The 23,018-nt window shown below is 40.0% G+C and overlaps 1 protein-coding gene across 4 annotated transcripts in view; it reads right to left on the bottom strand.

Annotated features, from left to right (window-relative positions):
• slc12a5a (solute carrier family 12 member 5a) overlaps positions 1-23,018 on the bottom strand; it is a 183,486-nt gene that overhangs the window by 36,601 nt on the left and 123,867 nt on the right. For all 4 annotated transcript variants that reach the window (XM_023293988.3, XM_023293989.3, XM_023293990.3 and 1 more), the window contains exons 2-4: positions 19,277-19,377; positions 18,658-18,795; positions 803-949 (exon numbers count right to left, since the gene is read on the bottom strand). In XM_023293988.3, the coding sequence (XP_023149756.2) occupies positions 803-949; positions 18,658-18,795; positions 19,277-19,377 (386 nt within the window). The remainder of the gene's footprint in view (positions 1-802; positions 950-18,657; positions 18,796-19,276; positions 19,378-23,018) is intronic.

The following is a 23,018-nucleotide window of genomic DNA, read 5'->3' as shown; positions in this document are numbered from 1 at the left end:
CCCGCTGCTGTAAGTACTCAATAGTGCATCAAATCTGAGGCTTAAAATAGTCCCCGACAAATGCACGGAAATGCCTGAGAACCTGTGTTTGCTAAAAAACTACTGCACCCAGCTGTTATGGGAAATGGCTGAGCTTTTTTTAAAGAAACATAACTGTACATTTAAAAGATGTATGTCTTTAACAGATTAGTACATCAAGAATTAAATTTTGTTTATGCTGTCGACAAGAGTCAATTTGAAGTTGTATGTAATGTGACAAAGAGAAACAACTTTACATCTCATAGTCTTCAATACTGCTAACTGCTCTAACAACACGGATTCCCTGTATAGGAAAGACCAGAGGTGACTCTACCTATTGTGGAGCCTAATCTCATTTACAGACTGAAAAACTGTTTTATTATCATTGCAGAAAAACAACTGTGGAAGCATTGATGGATAAACTAACTAGATGGAGATGCCTGTTTTGTCTACTTCACTGAATTTAACATCTGACATATCAATGTATTGCATCACATCCATGTGAAAATACATGAACTGATTTGCAGCATTGTCTGTAAATGTCCTGATCTAAACACAGCAATAAAATAGATAACTGCTATGATATAAGCACATGCTAGTACATAGTGTCTCCTGCACAGTCTGTGGCAGCTCCGTAATCTTTGCTGTTCTCAGAAAAGCTAATAATTGTTATCTTTTGCTGCTGCACAGCTTCGTAACACGACGCATCTGCTGCCTCGTGTGCTCTCCTCTAAGGTCAGTCTTTACAAGCCAGAGCTAAAATAAAAGCAGTCAAAACACTCACGGTGGCACAGCACATGAAGACGATGACGAAAGTCCCAATGACACCTCCGATTCCCACCAACCAGGTCATCCTGAGGAAGAGGATCACTCCAAAGATGTTCTGGATGCACGGCAGGTAGACGCCCATCAGAGTACCAAGCTGGGGAGCCTGGAGGAGGACAAAGAGGAGGAAGAAAAAAAACAAACCTTAGCATTTAACCAGCAAAATTCATGGATCCATAATAGAGGCCGATCAGTATATTGGTTGCCTGATATTGGATTATCACAAATATATCCGTATCAGAGTGTATGTTGTCCACAGTACGCCAATTTAAGAGCGTTTAAGAGTGTTTACAGGCCATGATAGAGAAAAATATGCTTGGAGGAATTTTCAAATAGAGGCATCACGTTTTTTTGTTTTTTTTCCTGGAGACAGCAATGCTCTCGGCATTGTCTGCAGCACATGTAGCAGAGTATGCTGAGCAGACGGTGGTGCGGAGTCAAATAGTGTCTTCAGATTAAGTTGCTGACTAATTTGTGAAATACATTGCTTGAAAGTTAATAAACAATGACCCCCATCATTTTCCCTTTTCAATATATCTCTAATATATGTATAAACAATATCCTGAAATTCAGCATCAGCCACAAAAATCCACTATTGTTCGGGCTCTCATCATAGAGGTTAATTAAAAACGTCTATTTGCAACATGATTGATGTGTGGTCATCAGATAATTTTATGATTTTACCAATAAAGTTTCTGTGACACTTCAGGTAAATAGTATAATTTTAAATTATAGACAGCTGTCAGATTACAGAAAGTAAATGTTTCGTGTAGTGCCACTTTCCTATTGCTACAAGCCAAAAGTGAAACACTAAATGACTCTGGCTCCAGTTAGAATGAGTGAAAGCCAACACACCAGCCATTTCTGCAAGTGGAAAGATCCAAAACAACACGAGGAAAATGCAACACAGATGGTCATGCTGCCATTAAGGCAAAACAGACATTTACTTGTAGGACTTCACAGAAGATTACGTTCAAAGGCCCAATTTGTAATTGTAATAGGGTGCTCTGGGTTGAACTAGCTGCTGGTGCCGCATTACTGGCTTTGTTTACTTTGATTTATTGTAAACACAAGCTCTTCATTCTATTTTATTCTTTTTCTTTTATTACTGTAGCTTGACAAGTTGTAATATTTGCTATGTATTTACCATAGCTGTAAAAAAGGCACACTGTAGTGTAAACTGCACTTCAGATGCTTGAATAAAAGGCTGACAAACTGTATGCCAAACTGCACCTTGTTTAAATTTAAGGCTTCCCCACACTGCTGCCTGGCTGTAAACCCCCTGTTGACTTCAAGGATAGCTAAAGGAAATAAAGAAAACTTTGAGATGCAGAGGCAGCCATGGGACCGATCTGTTCAACGAATGGATGGAATGTTATTGTAATTCTTAACAGGCTTGTGGTTTTTGTGATGGATTTGCTGTAGCTGGGTTTGCTGCAGTGCTTCTCCAGTGTGGACCGCTGGATAAAGACAGAGCTGCTATCTACGTCTTTTCACTGTACCAGAATCAGTTTCAAGGCCATTCTATTGAAAGCAATTACTGACACCTGGAGAATGAAGATGTATTTTGTCACACTTAATAATAAATAGGAGGTTTCTCTTCCCGAAGGTTTTCGGATGCTCTTGACGTGAACGTGTGCGTGCCGTTTTGTTTGTGTACAGTATACAAGTGTGTCCTGTGTGTGTCTGCACCATCCTGATGGCATGTATTAAACCTGAAGGACACATCAGCTGACCCTGTACGTAATAGAGAAATATTCATTTCCTGCTCAAGGACAACTTGGTCAATGACGGGTAATTATGCCAATATCCAGCCATGACCCATTTTACCAAGTTGGAGCTCAGACCTCAACTGTCTCATCATTACATCACAGACAGCACAGGGGCAGATGTCTGCTCTGCATCTCTGGCGCATAAATACAGAAAAAACAGGGTGAATAAAGGGCAGATTAGCAGTGGTTTAAGTCAGCAAAGATGTTATTACACAAGAGGATTATTTCCAAAAAGGAGAAAAATTCATGGATGAAAAACAAACATGACACTGGGTGATAGAAATTCATCTCACACGAGTAATTTAAGTAAAACAGAGATTATCAGCTCTTTCAAACTACACATACTGGATAGTTTACTGACTTAGTGTAAGGAGGGATTCAATTTAGTTTTGAAAACCAACTAGAAGTGTTTCTTTTTGATGGGAACTACTCAATCATAGATTTAGAGATATTGAGTTGTCTGAAAATGGATATAATAAAACTCAAACAGGCAACACACTTTCAGATAAATGACTCTATCTAGAAAATCTAACAACATTTAAAAAAAAAAAAAAACAAGAATTCTTGCTGTTATTGAGGCAAATTTCCTAACGGTTTAACCTATAGAGAAGAAAGTAATAGCTGGAGTTTACATGGTGTTGGACTATATGTACCTGTTTAGATTTTCAATGTATGACTTTTTCTAAGTTGAGAAATACATAAGAATAACCACTCTGATGAGAAATGCTGAGTTTTGTCTGACAGTGTTACCTCAGCACATATTAATGGTGGCCAATCTTTAGATTCATTATAAGCAGGTTTAAGCTCCATGAAAATCAATTAACTCCTCACTGAAAAACTGGGCTGGCTTATGATCAACTTATAGCGTATTACAGATGTATCAATATCTGTGCAAATGATGGCCAAAACAACAGTACAGAAAGGTAAAGATATGTCAGGAGTGTTTCAGGAACAGTGTCACTATTACATAGTTTGTCCATCATCAAGCTCTGGACACTGCAAACTGTCTTTAACAGCAAAATTTAAAAAGGTCCTTATCTAAAAACTTCATTTTATTAAAAATATTTGAATAAGAAAAAAATGTCTGGTCCCCCAAATAACAATTTTAGACTTTTTAAACTCTCAGTGGGTTCCAAAGGGTTTGATGAAATAATGATGCGCTTTGGAGAGAATCATAAATGGTTGTTGGCTATCAGCTGTGGCCACTAATTTATTTCTTCAACATTGGTTATTAAGTTTTCAGAAACAGGATGGACACTTTACAAGATGGAGGATTAAAAATAAAAGAAAGAAAAAAGGAAGACCTGCACTGAGAAGTGGCAGCAGATGCTGAATTCATAAACCACACTTTTAATCAAATCATCCTGACAAGTGGCTGACATCAAATGAATAATACTGTGTCTGGTGCTACAGTATGTGATTTGTTTGGAGAGGCTCGCTTTCCAGCATTAATAACGTACTGTTTGCAGAGAGGAGAGGAGAGAGCAGGAGCTGCAGAGAGAAGCAGAGACAGAACGAGTCCAAACAGGTCTCACAAATATAATTATCTTCTAATTTCCTTCAGATAAACAACAGAGCAAGAGCTCACACTTGCAGCTGCAATTAACAAGCTTATCACTTCGGAGGCCCCTGACCTAGACGTGAGAAACAGCCAATCAACCTTGTAATCATATCATATCATATCATATCATATCATATCATATCATATCATATCATATCATATCATATCATATCATATCATATCATATCATATCATATCATATCATATATCATATCATATCAATATTGTGAAGATAAGAACTGTTAATAAACATACTTCATAACTGTGCATTTTACAGTCAGGCAACATAAAAGAACAAATTACTATTTGAAAAAATACTGATCTGCAAAAGACAACGACAAACTACAACCAACTGTTCTGAAGGACAGTGTTCTACCACCGAAAGACCGATAAATCCTCTACAGAAGCAACCATCTAACACAGATTAGTGCTGTATTACTTCTAGATTTCTGTAGCATTTTTAGTATTTTAGTTTCCACTACTATGGCTCAGAGCTGCTTCTCAAAATGCAACCAGTAATCCAGCTGGATTGAGCAGGGTCTTGGATGCATTCAAGGAAGAAAACAGCCATCTGATGGAGCGAATTACCAACATGGGCCGGCACCTTCAACAGCTCCTCAGTGAAAAGGAGCAGTTCCTCCAACGGGCCCAGACCAACGAGGTCAAAATTTGCAAGCTGGATGAATTTCTGATGAGCTGGAGCAGCAAGCTGAGAGAGCTGCAAGAACAGTTGGAGGCCAAGAGCCACAAAAACAGCAATCAGGAAGACCAGGCCTCTTCAGAAACCCAGACTCCAACCATGAATTGGGCCGACTTCATGGATGCTGAGGATGAAGAGACAAAGAAGTCTCAAAACTCAAATGGGAAAATGAGTTTCGCTGTGATGCTGCATGAAACCAAAAACCTCCAGAGAGGAGAAGAGCAAAAAGAAAAGGAGGAACCAAGGATACAAATAAAAGTGATGGAGGACAAAAGTAATAAACTGCAGGAAGACAAAACAAAATTGGAAGAAAAGACCAAAGCACTGGAGGAGATGATGCAACTGATGCAGCAGAACAACCCTCTGAAGGAGTGCATCAACCACATGGAAGGATTCATTAAAAAGCTCCAGGCAGAAAATGGGCCCATCATTGACCAGGCTCACAGGAGCAACATTCAGATCAGGAGTCTGGAGAACGAGTTGCTGGAAAACTCCAGGTTCAACCAGCAGAGGGACATGAATGTTGAGTTCCTGAAGGAGCATCTCTTTGTCAGAGAGCAGGAACTCCACAGACTCAATGGAATCAACAAGAGTCTCTCTGCGACACTCTTCAACCTCGAGGAACAGTTGCTGGAAACAAACACTGAAGAAACCTGGAGAACTGAGCACAACACTGTAGAGCAGCTCAGGAAGGATGTGGCCCTGAGAGAGCAGGAGAAGCAAGAAATGCTGAAGAACCAAAAAGAGACTGAAGACAGTCACAAAGACCTGCAGGAGAAAATCGAAGAGTTAGAAGAAAAGAATAATTAACTGCAGGAGAGAAAGAAGAACAAAAGCAGCAGGAAAAGAAGGTGGAGAAGAAGTAGACCTTTTGAAGCTGGCTGTAGCCCCAGAAGAAGAGCAGCGACAGGAAGGTGGAGGTAGTTCAGTGTAGCTGGACAGCAGCAGCTCCCTCTGCCTTCCCCTTTCTCCACCTTCTCACCTTTCTTCATCCTCCTCTCTTGAACTACCCAAACCCCGTCTACTACTCCTTTCCGTCTACCTAGTGACCGACTGATTATTGGCCCGGCTGATAATTGGCTAAGATTTTTCTAGATAAAAGTGATAGAATAGAAAAAAGATGAACACAACAGAGAAGAACAGCAGATGTAACTGCAGGAGACAAACTGTTATTGATCTCAGTCAAATGATCTCACAGTGAGCTTCACTTGATGCTCAGACGTCATAACTAATATTTCCATTGTACATATTCATTTAGAGTAATCCTTAATAATAAAGAAGCCTAGTTGTCAATGGCAGGTTCTCTGTCATCACATGTTGAGAATATATAATATTTAATGTATATATGTACAATTTAAAAAACAGTAATCCTTTAATTATTAATTGTCCAGTTATGTCTGACAGGTTCTCTGCTATCACAAACGACTTCTCATATGCATCGGTTCAAAATATCGTCCATCGGCCCTTTTGATTACCAAAAAAATAAGTAAAATTCATGTGAACATCAGCACTAATAAGCCCCTATCAGATGAGCTTCTCGGTAGTTAATTGGCACTGCTGGTGTGCAGCAGACTTCCTTGACCAACAAAACAAATGAAAAAAGCTAAACCCACTTTTAAAATCTGGACCAATTTATTAATAGGGAATCTGACATCCACCCCTCTGGTCAAAGATACAAGTCTGAAAAATTTGATTCAACTGGTTCAAGTTTTCATCTATTTTTAACAGAATTTTCATTATTATTCTTATAGTCTAATCAGGACACTCAATTGTAATCTGGCACAAACTGCTTCAGCTTAGCACTTTATCTAAAACAATTCTGATAAGTCATTAATTGTTGAAATTACTTTTGATGTCATTTCCAGCTTCTTCTTTGCAGATATTGTCAGGTATTGTTTGTCTTCTATACCAGTCAAGAAAAGTGAGAATATACTCAGGTTCTGGACTTGGATAAAAATGTTGCAACTGGCCAACATCTGTCTAATGGCTGTGATTGAATGTGTGTGTGTTGAGGTGTGTGTGAGCATGTGCAGATGTTAGGGCACACTCTCTAGATGCCATTTTTAATGAATATACTCATGGAAACTGGCATTTTTTTGGTTTTAAACCAAGCCAAACCTGCAAGCTTATTAAAAAATCTCCATTTGCAGCCTCTAAAAGAAGAAACAGATGGAGATAAAACATGCTATTAAATAATCTAAGGAGACAACTGCACATACAGTTTTGGGTCTACCTCTCAAATATGATTAATGAATTGACATTGGACAGCAACCACTAAAGAAAACTAAAGATGTTTTACTTCATGTCATTTAGTCACTTTCCTGCCTTTATGGAAATCAGTGCAACAACAATGTGCTTAATAAGGTCCACCTCCAGTAGCTAGTTTCTATTAGCAGACATTTTGAATTGGACTTTACAGGGTAGTTATTTACAGAGCATTTAATTAAAATAATGAAGTGACAAAAACCACCTCGAAAAAAAACAAATAGCGATGGACTCAATGAATCACGATAGCCAATGCTTTCATCCAGTATTCAACAGAAAGTGCAATTAATCAATGATGAAAATAATTGCTTACTCTGTTCTGTGTATTGTACATCAACTGCTGCAGAAATAACATCTTCCCATGGAAAAATAAATGTCTGACCTGAACTGTGCTGTTTAATCTAATATTCTGTGTATTTTACTGAGTGACAGCTATATTTTCATTTTGCCACAATGTCAGATTTTTTTCTGAGCGTATTTGTGTGGACAGTTTGTTTTCCACGGGCCTACAATGCAACCTACATCTTCACCTCTCCTACAACGTAATCCTCACAGCAGGGAGTCTCTCAACCCTCAGCCTCGCTGTGCTTTAATCAAAGATCCACATCTTGGCCTCCACAGGTTGCTCGAGGGAGCAGCTGAGAGCAAACCTCGTTCATCTCTGTCACATCTCCCCAACATACGATAATGATTTGTAGTTTGTCTGTTGTCTAATGTATGTAAATCAGATTGTGACTCACTGCGACTCTGCCCTTCAGTGTGTGGCAGGGAGGATTTTTTTCCATTATCTGCATGTCAACGCTCTTGATAATGTTGTTTTTTGTGAATCTGTAAACTCTGGATGGGTTCTCATCTATAAAACTACATATGTATTAACTGGGTAATATCTACTTTTACTGATCTCTCCATCCATGCTTTTATGATAAGTCAGTTAGTCAGACAGGAAGTGCAGCATCACTGCAAGATTGTATTTCTTTAATGGTTGGAAATTCATTCACTGATAAAAGAGTGTAGTCAGTGTGTGCATTTAAACTAAAAATCCATAAGGATATATGTTTAAAATGACACAGACTCTTGCTTATAGTATATAACTAAGAAAATGTTGAAATAGACAAAAAATATTAGGATAAAAAGGAACAATTTTACCGGTGCAGGTCTTCTAAGAACCAACAATGTCACCTCTTTTCACCAAAAAGCAAAGTTATTTGCTTTGCCACCCAGTAGCAATGCTGTAATTAAAAAGACTGAGCTTCCATTGGCAGGCCCTTCAGGGACTTGGTGTGTAATATACATTAGCAGTCAGATGTTGCAGGCAGAAAGGTAACCCTGCCATCAGCACTTTGTTATTCGACCTAAAACTGCTGCCGCTGCACAAAGTGGGCTGAGGTCAGTTTGTAATAACAGGTAAGTTATTAAAGAGAAACCTGTGTGCGTTTACATACTGTAGTGTACAATAGCAGACAAAAGACCTTCAAAAGGATGAAGCTTAAAAAAAGGAAAAAGGATTTTCAAAACAGACAAATCTTTGCAGTATTAACTCCAGACCAAAACAGAAAAAAAGAGCTGTCTGAGAAATAGTTGCAGCTGTAATACCAACTTCCTAGACTGTTGATTTTATCAAAAAGAGATAAGAAAAAAGTATGGCTTTGTAAATTCAAATAGCAGACTGAGGTTAGACTGTGGGATCCAAAACAGATAATATCTTGGCAGAATATTTTGTCAGAAAAGCTTAAACAGCAGCAGAAGAATGAAGTCTTATTTCTGTCCTCCAATGGTTTTCACACACATCTGCAGACTTAGAGGGAGGCAGGTTGAAAGCACACAGTGACTGAAAATAATGCAGATTATACTAATCTGCCCTAAAAGGTGTGTAAATGCTATTCAGTATTACAACAACACAAAGGTGTTTATGTCCTGCAACACTCCACGGGAGAGTAACAAAACCAAAGTAGGCAATAACCCTCTCCAGACTGCAAAATGTCATTTTCCTCGCCTGCTCCTGCACACAATGGAGAACCACAATCAAGCAGACCTTCTATGTTGGCCCACTGTGCGAGTGTCGCTGGTAGCTCACAGCTGAGTGCTAAATTATAATCCAGATTCAACAATAGGCGGGATTTGAAAAACCTTGTTTGTCCGCTAGAAATCCTGGTTGTTACATAAGATGTACAGATAATAAATACTGAGGGCTGAGAGCCAGTCGGAGAACCTGAACATCATAAAACACCTCGGCGGTTTTGGTAAACAGCTACCAAAACACAGAAAATCTGGTGAACTAATGGATGCCCTGTAATGACTTTAAATTGAGAAATGGTGTGAAACAGATGGAATGTTTGTGTATGCATTGAATCAATGACCCTGTTGGGAGAAAAGGCCGGACGTTTATTGAAAGTACCGCTTTTCTATTTCCATTCAATTGCCGTTTCATTAGTTCATTTGTGGACGGGGGAATGCAATCCCAACCAGCGTCTGCTCTGAAGGACGCACATGCTCACACAGGATGAGTGTCTGTTTAATGGAGCTGGGAGCAAGCAGTGTGATGATTTCCCTGGAGACGGAGCCACCGTGAGCACAGGGAACAGTGACTGCTGCAGAGCCACAGGTAGGCCGGCCTGGCACCACTGAACTAGGAATGAACAGCTGCCTACCGACCCCCTGGGAAGCGCAGTCCAACGGATGGCTCAGGTGTGTGAGACACACGACAGGACCTTTCAGTGCATGTGCTGCAGCACCCACTTCAGATTCACTGCCTCCTGCTGCCCTACCACTTACCACTAGCTTCTCACCAGACTGGACCTCTCCGTCTCTCTGTTTTCTGGCTCTTACATCCATCAGGAGCACTTTATTCACAGAACCTGAGTGGCTGCATTAGGTAAAGAAAAAAAAAACCTGGACTTCATGTTTCTGTTCTTTAAAAAAATCTATTTTTCATTTGAAGACCATCTTCAACACACAAAAAAAAGCTTTTAAAATTGTTACGCTTTCTTTATAATCACTCAGAAGCATTCAAACGTGGCATTCTAATTGGTTCACATGTAATAGAATGGTAATTCTGCAAAACCTTAGATTATATTCAGTGACAACGTTGCGATTTATTCAGTACCAAAGTTTTTAAAATCAAATTCTTCCTTACAATATCTGTGCAGGACAGTTGTGGAGTCATGAAGGTAAGGCTTCATATACTGATTTAAAGGGTTATGCCAGATGACATTTTTATAAGAAATAGAGAAACGATGCCATTGCAATTTGAAATATTGGCCTAAGCTTAAAGAGGAGGATCAAAAAAAGATTATATCTTGGTCATTGTACCTCTAAACAGCAGTTACAGTGTATTAAATTTCAGGTAGGCGATTGTAAATAAGGTAAATAAAAGGTGGTTTCAGAAACAAGTGGGATTCTTCTGTGCTGGGATGTGAACTCTAGTTTCCTACATGCTGATCCGCCATCTCACAGCTACATCTTCTTCACAACAACTGGAGCTGAACTAAAACTATGAACAAATAAATGTAAACATGTGTGGTGTCAAATTATTCAAGTGAACGTCATTTGCATCCACTGTTTGTGTTCTGTCTACCAACATCAGACACGGTCATACATGATAGAAATGCTTTAGTTGTCTAAACGTAGCTTAACCTGAACCACAGAGGCGGTAAATGTCATTTTTAAACACTCACAAATGCATATGTTGCAAATTCATATAACACATTATTTTCTGTACACTGTATGGATCATTATTTTCCTTCCTCTTCCTACATTACTTGCACAGTTTTACTTCAGCTCCCTCCTACCTCCTGAGCTGCTGAGGCCAGCACATTCTCTGTTGAGTTCAGGGAAGTGTAGAGTTAAAAAGGAGAAGGTGAACACAACTCCATATCCTTGGCTAGCTACAGGGGAAGATGAAAGGGAAAAAGGGCAGAGGAGTAGGGGGAGACATCATACTACATCTGACTAGGGTTGAAGGAGAGAGAAAAGGAAGCGTCCAGGCCCTCGGGGTCTGGGACAACCTGCCAACTTGCTTAGGCTGACAAAAACCAGCGTCATCTTCTAAATCACTTCTTACGGGTTTTTTTTATGCTCACAAGCAAGACTAGCATCCACAGCAAATACCTCAATTTTTCATTAACTCCTCGTCGGAGATGCATCCGTTTTTGTGAGGTCTGCTGACAGAAACGTTACCCTGTGATCCCGTCGTTTGGTGTGCGACTGTGAAATTGTTTGATGTTTCTACTTCCTGCTGCACATCAGTGGAATCAATGCATGTGATGAATAATTCAACAATTTGATAATACATCAAAGTAGCACATTATATGTAACATACAGGCTCCACCTGCTTTGGTGAAAAAAAGTCAGGAGAGTGAAGCGGAGGGGAAAGTAACAGGAAGGAGAGACGAGGGAGCCGCACTGACTGTTTCATTACTTTCATTACTGGCAGAGGCGAGAAGTGAAGCGAGCGAGGGCCTTAACAACGGAGAGGGAGGCAGACTGGGAGCTTGTAACACCATCTCCACGCTCTGCTGGCCAAACAGGAGCTGATAGGGCAAATGTGTTTCTGCTCAGGTGTGCTGAATTATTAAACAGACAGCAAGAGGAGAGGTCAGCGAACATCAGCTTCCCTGACCGGCTGCGGATGAACCAGTCACTCTGCGGTCAGCTGGGCTGCGTGCGTGCACGTGCGTGTAAAAGCCGGTGGTTATCTGTAAAACACTGAATGCTGTAGCCGAATGTCCTCTGTGGTGCAGAAGGCTCTCCGTCTCAAAATAGCGTCTACATGTGTTACTAGAATATTCTAGGCTAAAAGACTCCGCAAAGCCTCATGTGTTACTGCTAGCTGTGAAACCTCTGTTTAGGTTCAAGGCAGAAAGACTCTTTTGCCACTAATGCACATGTTCTGATAAAAAAAAAAAAAAAAAAAAAAAAAAAAAACGTTGCTCCCGTGAATTTCTTGCTTTCTCAAATTCAGGTCAACTGGAACAGAAAAGAGGACAGGTGAGTAGAAAATGTACTCTGCACTACAAAAACTTACCAGCATAATGAGCACAATAACATGTTTAATTTAGACAACTTAAACAAATATTCTACCAGCAAAGTATCTAAAAATGACTTAAATTTACACAGAAATCATTCAGCTAGCTACAAAACACTACCTAACCTCAAAACCTGTTAAAAAAAAAAAAAAAAAAAAAAAAAGACTTTAGAAATGATTAAATGATAGAAAAGAGGCTCTTAAAACTGGATTATTTGTTTCTGAATTGAATTTATTCACATATTAGTTTATTGGTCTTTAATCAAGTTTGAAAATTTAGTGCAAATGCCAGCTTGGTGATATTTACTATGTCTTGGAAAAGATTTAACAACCTGAAATAATGTCTTGAATTGCCCTTTTTGCAGCGTTGAAACAATTTGTCAACTAATCCATAAACTTAGTGACAGAAAAATAGTCGGCAGCTGTTCCAAAATCGAATTACTCTTTCAGTCATTAGATGATGGCAGCCTCACAGATGAGAGGCTTTGTTGCTTTTCTGTACCAGAAATAATTATAAACTGAATATCTTTAGTTTTTGGACAAAATAAGGTTTTTAAAGATGTCACATTTAGCATTTCTTTCCGCAATTTTTAGACATTTCAGATAATACATGATTAATCTGTGGTTCTAAACCTGATCTGAAGGTTAATAAATAGTGAAAATAATGGTAAAATAGTAGTTGGAGAGCTACGGTTTAGAACAAATCCTCTGCTGAAGCCGTCAGTCTGCTGCATCAGCTACGTGAACAATACGTGAGCTGTGAAATTTGTGTTTAGCTCCGCTGTGAACACGTGCATGCTGCAGTAATAAATAACATGAATTGACATTAATCAGGATACATCCGCCAGACGGCAGCTGATGGGAATACTGATGTGATACTCTGGAATAATGAGGGGGGAGTAAGCGAAGGGGGGAGAGGGTGAGGACACGGCTAAGAGCAGGGATCATAAAGCAGCCAGAAGGGAAACAGCGTTTATGTGAGGGAACATTATGCTATATAAAGCAGACGCAGAGAATGTACAGACGAATGTTCCTGTGATCCTTGGCAGGAGCAGTCATTTAGAAAATTACCTGAATAAAAGTGAAGAGCTTCACCTTGTGTTGTGTTTGATATTCAAGATATTATTAAGGAAATGCTGCTGCACATGCATGAGCAGACTGTGAATAGACCTCCAGTTTCAATGGGCTGCAAATTTGCACGCAACTAGTGGTTAGAATAAAATTTATAATAACGAATAAAATAAATACAGTCGTATATTATTGTGTCTGGCGACGAAAAAGACTCCAACATAGTGTTTAGCCTAATTAATGAACCCTAAAGGCTAAAGGCCAAGTTAGAAATTCTTGGCATTTTCACAGACAGATTATAACTAATTCAGCTTCTTGTCATGTAAAACAAATAGCAAGAATTAAAGGTCTCCTGTCCAGACTAAGAGATTTAGAGCAGCTAATTTTTGCCTTGGTCTCTAGCAAGGTGCACGACTGCAAAGGTCCCTCCGTTTGTCTTCGCATGAAGATCATTAGATCACCGCAGCACTCGTGACGCTGCTGTCAGATTCCTAATAAGACCTGTGAGAAATGAAGATATTACTCCTGTTCATAAAGGATTACACTGGCATTTATTTAGCCATGGAACTGGTTTTAAAGTACTTTACACATCGCTGCGAGTCAGAGCCAAAATATATTTCTGATAATTACAGATAAAAGACAGAGCAACAGTGCATTTAGTAACTATGCTGCACACACGTGGAACTAAAAGATGATTTAAATGTATGCAAACTTAAGCCAAGTCAAATCTGAATAGAATCACTCTCCTCATTGCTTGACCGTCTTTATCACACATATTTCCAGGTTTTAAAGCACTGAAACTGCACCTCCTATGTACTGATTAAACCGCATGCCCTGGAAATACATTCAAACATCACAAGTTTTTCTTTTGATGATGTTTCTTTGATTGAATGAAGTCCTATGTGCCTACATCAGCAGTTGGAGTCAGTGTAATATGTGCAGAAATACTCAGTAACCTGAGCTTTACACCCTGACTTAGGTGTGATTAAGGAAAAATGATGGTTTTGGTTAAACTTCTTATGTATTAAACCAAACCAAGAGCATAACCATAACTATAAAATACATAGTGCTGTAGTCATGTACTGCATGAGGGAATATTTCACATACAAGTAGATACAAGATGTCGATTATAGCAGCTTTAAATGCTGTCTTGATGCATAGATCCACTTTATGTGTGCACTGTGAATTGCCTATATATAAATAAATATGCCCTCCAGTATTAAATGGATAAAGTAACAGAACAGAAAATCTTGGGCCGATTAGCTGCAACTGGTTTCCATCTTAACCTGCATGACCTCCAGTCTGCTCCCTCGTGTCACATGCCAACCAAATCTCTAATCTTGGCTTTCACACTGCGACAAAGGAAGCCTGCTGCCTCGATCTCACTCTCTTACAACTCACTCCCTCCCTCCCTCCCTCACTCGAGGGAGCGATGATGAAGGCGATGGAGAGCGAGGAAGGGGGAGCGGAGCAAGAAATAGAGAGGAAAGGCGATAGGGAGGAAGGAGAGGGAGAGAGGGGTTGCTGTGTGAGTGATAAAACGCCACAGGCTGCCTTAATGAAAAGCCTCTCATGGCGATGGAGAGATTGCCTGTGGAATGGGCTGCTGATTGGCGAAGCAGCCGCCTGGTGTAGCCTGCAGACTAATTAAAGTATTGAAGGAGTTGGGATGACAGGGGGAGATTAGGCCTGCTCCCAGTATTAGCTGAGTGGAGGAGAGCTGGACAAATACACCTTACACCTGGGACAAGTGGGAGGTCTGGGATGATGGGCTAATATACCACTGGCAAACAGCTCCCCAGTGAAAACATGCAGAGAAAATGCAGAACCCCCAAGTGTACACTGTTGTTGTCTAAACTGCTACCTGCATTATTTTCAAACAATCAGAACCTAATAGAAAGTAGCTTAGACCCCAGTTTGGCTGCTAGTCCAGCCAGATTAGGCTCGTTTTCAGAAACAGAATCCCCATTACTCTTGATAGGAAACAGATCTCGCTGTCAGATATTTTCATGGGAACAATTTACAAGGGAGAAAACTGTTCACACTGAGGTCTGTGGATTATCCTAATAAACAGAGAAATCGTCTCTGGAAAGAGAGGATGCTGTTGATGCTCTCAAAAGTAATTTGAATTGCGTTGGGCCGGAGGTGGAACTCTCAGATGGATGTCTAAAAACCTGTGCAAACAAGACCAAAAATAGCTGGATGGCTGGATCCCACCAGAAGGAAAGTATATCACAATGTTTTTGCTCATTTGGATGCACTGACCTTTTAAATCTCTAATGCTACTGTGCTATGATATCATGTTTTGGGGTGGATGTTGGCCTAAATGTGGACGTTACCATGTTTAAAATGCCTGTGGTAACATGCTGATGATTACTAGGTGTGATGCTAACCAATTAAAATACTACATGTCATTCCACAAGGTCACATTAACTGTTGTGCTCTTTATATCACAGGCTGCTGCTATGGACACTTCATGATAATTCAACTGCCAATTTTTGCAATTTTGTTAAAAAAAAAAAAAAAAAAAAAAACTTCCTAGGGATGTGTGCTTGTGTGTGTGTGGGTGGGTGAGTGTGTGATTGCATAAGTGTGGGTGTTCTTAACGTAATTGCTTTAAACTGGATCCTGGAGAAACACTCCCTCATCTTGCCTGCACTACTGTTGTATTTACAGCTAAATGACAATAAAGCTTGATTTGATGTGGAAAATATTGGACACGTAAATTTTGACTTAATGGAGTGAGATGAAAAGTTAAACGATGATTTTAACTACATTTTATAGTGATCAGTCAATAGTTGTCACAACACTGAAGTCAAATCTCGTGAACCTCATGGTTACACAACAGTCATTATAATACTCTGCACGGAACCATGGATGTCTTTACAAGTCGATACTTAAGTGATTTGATAACAACTGAAACACAACTAAACTATCTCAATACCCAACTTTATCTACTGATGAGATGTAGCTGAAATCTTTGGATTCCTCTGATGACAATTTTGTTCCCAAAAATTGATTCTACTCTTGCATTTTTGTGCATTTAAAGATCTCATTCATTTATTCAAGCTGTTTTCTTCTATTACACTCAAATAATGCAGACACCTTAGTTCAGTTGTACCTGTAAATCTCATCTCTATTCCGAGTTTAAAACCTTTTTGTTCCATTAAAAATCTACTGCATGTCTGCTGGACACATCTGGAGTAAAGAGCAGACCCTGTATCAGCTACACTGACATCCAGGTCATCAGCAGTGATTTGCTTCAAGGTGAGAAGAAGAAGGAATACCTGAGTGACGGTGAAACAGGACAGAAGGAGAGGAAAGATGGTGGAAGAATGTCACATATGAGGAGGAAAGCAAACATACTAGTATAGAGGAGGGAATTATCAGGCTGATTGGACACCTGGAAAGACAGACGGGGTCAAATGTCGCAGAGAGGCTGTCAACCCGTCACTGCTGTAGCTTCTCAATGTCTAAACTGTGTCTTACCTCACATGGCCTGACTCTGAAGTCGCAGGCATGAGAAAGTCAGTGTGAAACACGTTAACATAAGGATCAGTCTCTCTTCCAGCAGTCTGCCACAATAATTTTGCTAAACTTCTTTCACACTATCACTATTTTTCCCCCAATTGAGCCCTTCTATGTCACATCTCACTGAGCGGCTAAAACCACAATTTCCCACAGGATTAATAATGTAGCTGCCTGTCTGTCGATCAAGTGCAAAGAAAAAAAGCCTGAAAAGTAAACTCCTTCCTGCTGGCATCTCAACACCCAACAGCAGAAAATACCAGGGGATGATGTGGAAGGAACTCATTAGTGAGTGGCATTTAAGATGCAATCCAGTAACACGAACAGGGGATTTATAATATCAACAGAGAATGATTGACAAGTTCTAAACTGGTGGAGTTTTTCTGGCTCTCCAGAGAGTGTGTTAACAAAACTATCAAAGACAGTGCTATTAGGGATTCATTACGTGATATAAGTAAAGTACTAATCTATATTTGGTGACACTAACGACCATCCATTGGAAACACGGATTCAGTAGCAGCATTTCTGCTTGAACAATTTGTCCAGAGAGTGAAAAAAATATATTACTGCTACAAATGTAAATGCACCGGAAAGTGATTTTTCTATGCATACTACATCATACTGAGTAGGCAGATCGGTATGAGTTGACTTCAGTAATTTGCTTCTGAAGGCATCATTTTTCACTGCTAAAAACTGTGGCCTTTTACTGCAGACAGTGTAAACGTTCATTTCAGCATTATTATTTATATTGTAGCCACTAACATCATTAGTCTGTGCTGGATCAAACTGGTGCGGCAGCGACATTAAACTCTTCTGATCAGCGGCAGAATACATACCGCGTAAACTGTGAGCTGCTTTTAAGCATATTCAAACGCATCTACAAAGTGATGCACACCTCAGCAAGTTTGAGCATTATTATGCATCGTAGAAAACACAAGCGTTTTCCTTTTACATTACTGTAGCCTTTTTGCATTTACTGCAAGACACTGCAATCAGTTTAAAAATGCACGTATGTATTTTTAATTGAGCAGCTGAGATGTTGAAGAAAATGCTAATATATGTACGGTCATGAATAAAGGGTTCGATACACTTCTGAAGACCTTATATATCTTGGCAGTCCTGAGATTCCAATGACTCATATAGCTATTAATTTTCTGTGATTGAATTTTCTTTGAAATCATGCATCTGTGTCACACAAACACAAAAACACACTTGACTGTGGACACTGACACCTGTGTTCCTGCAGCTTCTAATTCATTGCAGACCTGCTGCATTGACTCTTGACTATCCTGACTAATTGTCTCTCAGCAGCAGGTGACAAGTTTGTGTTTTCTTCCTGATCGTGGCAGTGACACAACTGGACCATGCACTACACTAACCAACAATTATTTGCACTCATGATTTTGGGATCTGATGGCACTTTAAAATGGTTCCAGGTGACTTTCCTGACTTGTTCAAGCCAGTGATTTGCTTTTCAGATCTTTGCTGAGCTCCTTAGACTTTCCAATTGCAGTGTCTGAGACGGAGTCTAATGATTGTATCAAATGGGCCCTATTCAAATTAAATCAGAGGAGTCAGCAGCTGTAGTGAATTGTAATCGCTCAACAGAAGTTAAGAGGCCACATTACGAAGAAAATTTGATTAACACAGCATTCTACATCACCAAAACTGATAATTAAAGTTGTTGTATGTATATTTTTGACCCAGCAGATTTTGAACCAAAGAACCAAAAATGCATGAGTGCTCTTTATCAACAAAGACCCAAGGGTTTCAGTGACTCCATCGTAGACAGTTATTACAGGAGTCACTGGAAACTCAAGACTGTCATGTTCTACATGGTCTTTATGAGTGTATGTTGCTCATTCCTGTATGAATTTTGGTCTCTTGTGTTACATACCTTGACGGGTTTCTTGCGTGATGACTCAGCCTCGTTGTTCTCGGCCTCCTCGTGCTCCTTGCTACCTTGGGGCAGGTTGGAGTAGTTGGCCAGGCTGCTGAGAAGAGACGACACCATGGGGCTGGTGTCCATCTCCTCCTGCAGAGACACAAACACACAGAACGGCTGCAGTCAGCATCACCTTCGTTGTTATTAACCCTCTCAGCCAGCCACACGAACTCTGCAACATCACTAGTGTTTCCATAGAAACGCATGACTAGCTTGTGTTACACATTATGCCCCTTCTGTGAATTCCAATCCAAAAAAAGTGCTCACATAATATGTTTTTCTTTTTCTTTCTTCATTTTAGAAATCCCACAGAGAACACAATGTAAATACATTTGTGCAGCGCTGAGGCAAATTGCCTTGTAGAAGTTCTTTCCTGTGGCAGTGTGAGATTTGCTTGCATTAACCTGAGGTTCCCACATGCCCTTCACACAGTAATTACCCTCATTAATCGATGTCAGAGCCTCTATTCAATCACTGAATTGTGAGAACGAGTGTACCCTGCTTACTCCCAAAGCTGATTGTGCGTGTTAACAAATCAGCGTGTGCATGTGTGCAGAATACTGGATTGTACCTCAAACAGGGCCATGTTCTTGCCATCATACTGCTGGCTCTTCTCTGCGGCAGCATCACTGCTGTTGATGAAGGGACTGCTCTCCTTGGGGTTACTGTCGCCTGGAAGAAACACACACAAACACTTCTACTTTTAGATGGGACTGAAATAAAGCAGACCACAAAGAGCACGAGCATACAGCATTATGCACAAGCCAGAAGAGAGGTTGTGTCTAAGTAACCTTTTTGTAAGGAACTTTTAACAGCAGGCAGACTTTTGAAATGAATTATTTTTTTAAATTTATCTGTTAAATTATTGTTAAAGTGTAGAAAGACACACAGACAGAAGACTCAAAGCAGAGGACATCTGCCAAGAGAGGAGGGGACGATTGTTATTTCCAAAAGCACCCACAGTCAGAATCATACCTAATGGACTGTGCATTCACAATATGTGCAAATCTATATGTTCCATATGGCTGTGGGAAGAACACAAACTGGAACATCTCAATCAGTTTTTCGCTACACTGACATCACTGACGTCACAACTTTGAGCGCCAACACTAGAGAATAAGGAGAAATGTTCCAAAACTCTGCAGCTTTTTTCGCCTCAAAGCACCGAATGGTAGAAACGGTGTGATGCCATTTAGGTGACAGCTTGCTGAAGGCATCATGACTCCATGGAGAAGCATCTGTCTGCAGGTTCACGGACCCAGACACGGGGGCCAATCATTCAAACAAACAAAGAAATCCTCATAACAAACAGTGGTGAAAGGGCAGCATCCAGCTCTTGGCACATTTATCGACTCTTGTTCTCTGAGGTCATTGACAGCCTCATTGATTTCCAGTTGACATTTGAAAATTAATTACAAACAACATCAGCCATTGGTCAAGTTATTTCTACAGTGGGATTGTTCCATTCACACCATGTGCAGCCGTTTTCTTTAACACTATGCTTCTTAGGTCTCTCACCTGTGTGCTTGAGCTCAAACATCTTTTGCATTCGTCACGATTAAGGTGAGAAACACTGTTGGCTGTGCTTCTGCTAGAATTACAGCAGCTTAATTGTGTCTTAACATGAGACAGCAGTAGTAGCTCTGTAGGTACACAAAGAATTCCTGCTGTGTCAGGTTAGCAGACTTCATAGATATGAGGACACATAACAGAGCTACAGCTAAACTTTAATGGGTGACATGAAAGCTACTAATCCTGTAATTAGTCAGCTTGAGCTGCAACGTCTCTTCCTGTTTCTGGTGCAGTCATGTTTGATGGTAGGAAAGATTTCATTTAAAAAAGGCTTGGCTGAGTTGTTTTTTTGCAGAGAAGTGAATGACTTTGCACTTCGTAGGTCAACTGTTCCCTGTGCAAAGCTTATCCACATACCAAACATAGATCTCGTTATAACACAGTTCATCTGAAAAGGTAAACATAATTGCCTGATGCATACCAGAGTTACTCATGTAATCATGCAGTTACAAAAAAAAGCATAACACTGAAACATCATCGTCTTAGTGTTGACACAATGATCTGACTAGTAACCTTTAGTCGCTCTCAGTCAATCTCTGACTAAACAACTGGATAAGGACAGAAAATTACAGTCTTGCTCTGGTAAGAAGTGACTTTTGTTGCTGCAAAATTAATCAACGACAGGATTTTATGCTAGTAGTTAGAGTTAGACCTATAAATCATCCAGGCTGATATGTCACCTGATACTGATTTATAGGTATTTAAGAATTGGAAAAGTTCATTTTCACACTATAAATTTGCTGCTAGTCAGAAAAAAATGGTTTGTTCATGGTATTTTTATTTTTACATGTTACTTGATGCCTCAAACGCAGATATGAGAAAACATCTATATCCACCAGTATGTAATATAATAGAATATGTGTAGTGTATATTTTAGCATGAACTGAAAATTAAATTACTGTTCAACCCTTATAATTACCTTGCATTGAACAAACAGAAGTATATATATTTAAGAAAAGTAACCATGATAATGCATTTATCTATGACTAGTGAGTGTGATCATTAAAGTGAAAATGAGTTAAAGCTGTGATGTCCTGTACTTGTGTCCTTAACTGTTCATTCTGAAAGTTCTTCTGTACAAAGTGATTGCAACATAACAGCTACAACTAAAAGGCAATAACGTCCGATTTTTCTCTGTATGGTTCGCACCAAGTAAACAGGAAGTATGAAAGTGACTTAAATCCGTTGTAAAACTAACCTATAAGTTAATCCCTGCACTGAGAAATGTGCAGCTACAGCTACGTAGCAGAGATGTGTAAAATAACGACGAGACATACGTTTTCTTTTCACTTTCAGTACATAATACAGTTGCCCTTACAAAATATGTACTGTTTCATGCATTATGCATATCCTGGGACATACTACTTTGTCATAATATTGTCCTTTCAACTTTGGCCATTGAAGTCTGTAATGCAAAATGAGCTGTCATCTGTCTGTGTGCTTTTAGTGGCATGAGCTTGTTACTATTCCTGTGAGACACTGTGGCTTGACTGCACAGAAGATTGTGGGTCAGAGCTTACTGTCTTGCATACCGTAAAAGCTGACTCAACGCTGCCGAACATCCAGGTATGTTTGGCATTCTACATTTCACATACTAAATCGTTTTCTGACATATTATATAGTATGGAGGGGCTGCACAGTAGCTCGGTGGTTAGCACTGTTGCCATGCAGCTAGAAGATCCCCGGTTCGTGCCCTGGCCTGGGATCTTTCTGCATGGAGTTTGCATGTTCTCCCTCTGCATACGTGGGTTTTCTCTGGGTACTCCGGCTTCCTCAACCATGGACAAAACGTGTTGAGGTTAACTGGTGATTCTAAATTGTCCACAGGTGTGAATATGAGTGTGATTGTTTGCCTCTATGTGTAGCCCTAAGATAGACCTGTCCATAGTGTCCCCTGCCTTCACCCTAAGATAGACTCCAGCCTCCCCGCGACCCTAATGAGGATTAAACGGTGTAGAGATGATGGATGGATGGATGGATGGACATATAGTATAGTAGCATGGGTATTGGAGCAGCCCCATTGATGTGTTACTGTCATCAATCAAAGCTTCAAAAGTCACCAATACCGACAGGCTAACACCTTATATTCACAAACATGTCTAGAATAAAAACAGATGCCTACAAAAACTACACAGAGCAACAATGAAAACAGTGTTAAAGCATCAACAGTGTTAACTGTAATGGATTTAACCTCTAAACCACAGCCTCGTGGAAATTCAAGAAGAATACTGTCTGCTATTTTCCACCTAAATATTTAGAACCTTCATTTGCCTTTAGTACTTGAACTGCTTCCTGACCATTCCTGACATTCACTCTTGTGTAGAAAAATAATTATATTCACAATCTCTTTATTAACCAAATACAGTGAAGGTTTTGGTGGCGAAGGCAGCGCAGTAAGCTGTCTTATTCACGCCTTCCCCTCCGAGCGTATCTGGAGGGAGACGGCAGATTGCACTCCCTCTGGTATCTCGGGCCTGTCTTGGACCAAACACTGCGAGACCAAGTTATTTATAGGCAGGACGCTGCAGCCATGTGCCATGACGTCGGGGCACCGCTAACAGCCGGCACACTGTTCTACAGAGACAGAGCAATAGGGCCACTCAGACGGGGACGCTGAGAATAGGGGGCCGCGAGTAAAGATTCAGGGCACAAAAAAAAAAAAACAGAGCACAGGAGGTAGGCGAGGAAAAAGGCAGCAGAGAAGCAGATACAAAGAGATGGAGAGCAAGACAATGCGGGTG

Source organism: Amphiprion ocellaris, chromosome 5 (assembly GCF_022539595.1).
Source record: "Amphiprion ocellaris isolate individual 3 ecotype Okinawa chromosome 5, ASM2253959v1, whole genome shotgun sequence".
Lineage (NCBI taxonomy): Eukaryota > Metazoa > Chordata > Actinopteri > Pomacentridae > Amphiprion > Amphiprion ocellaris.
The sequence above is the reverse complement of the archived record's forward strand: the minus strand, read 5'-3'. Positions and strand labels throughout refer to the sequence as shown.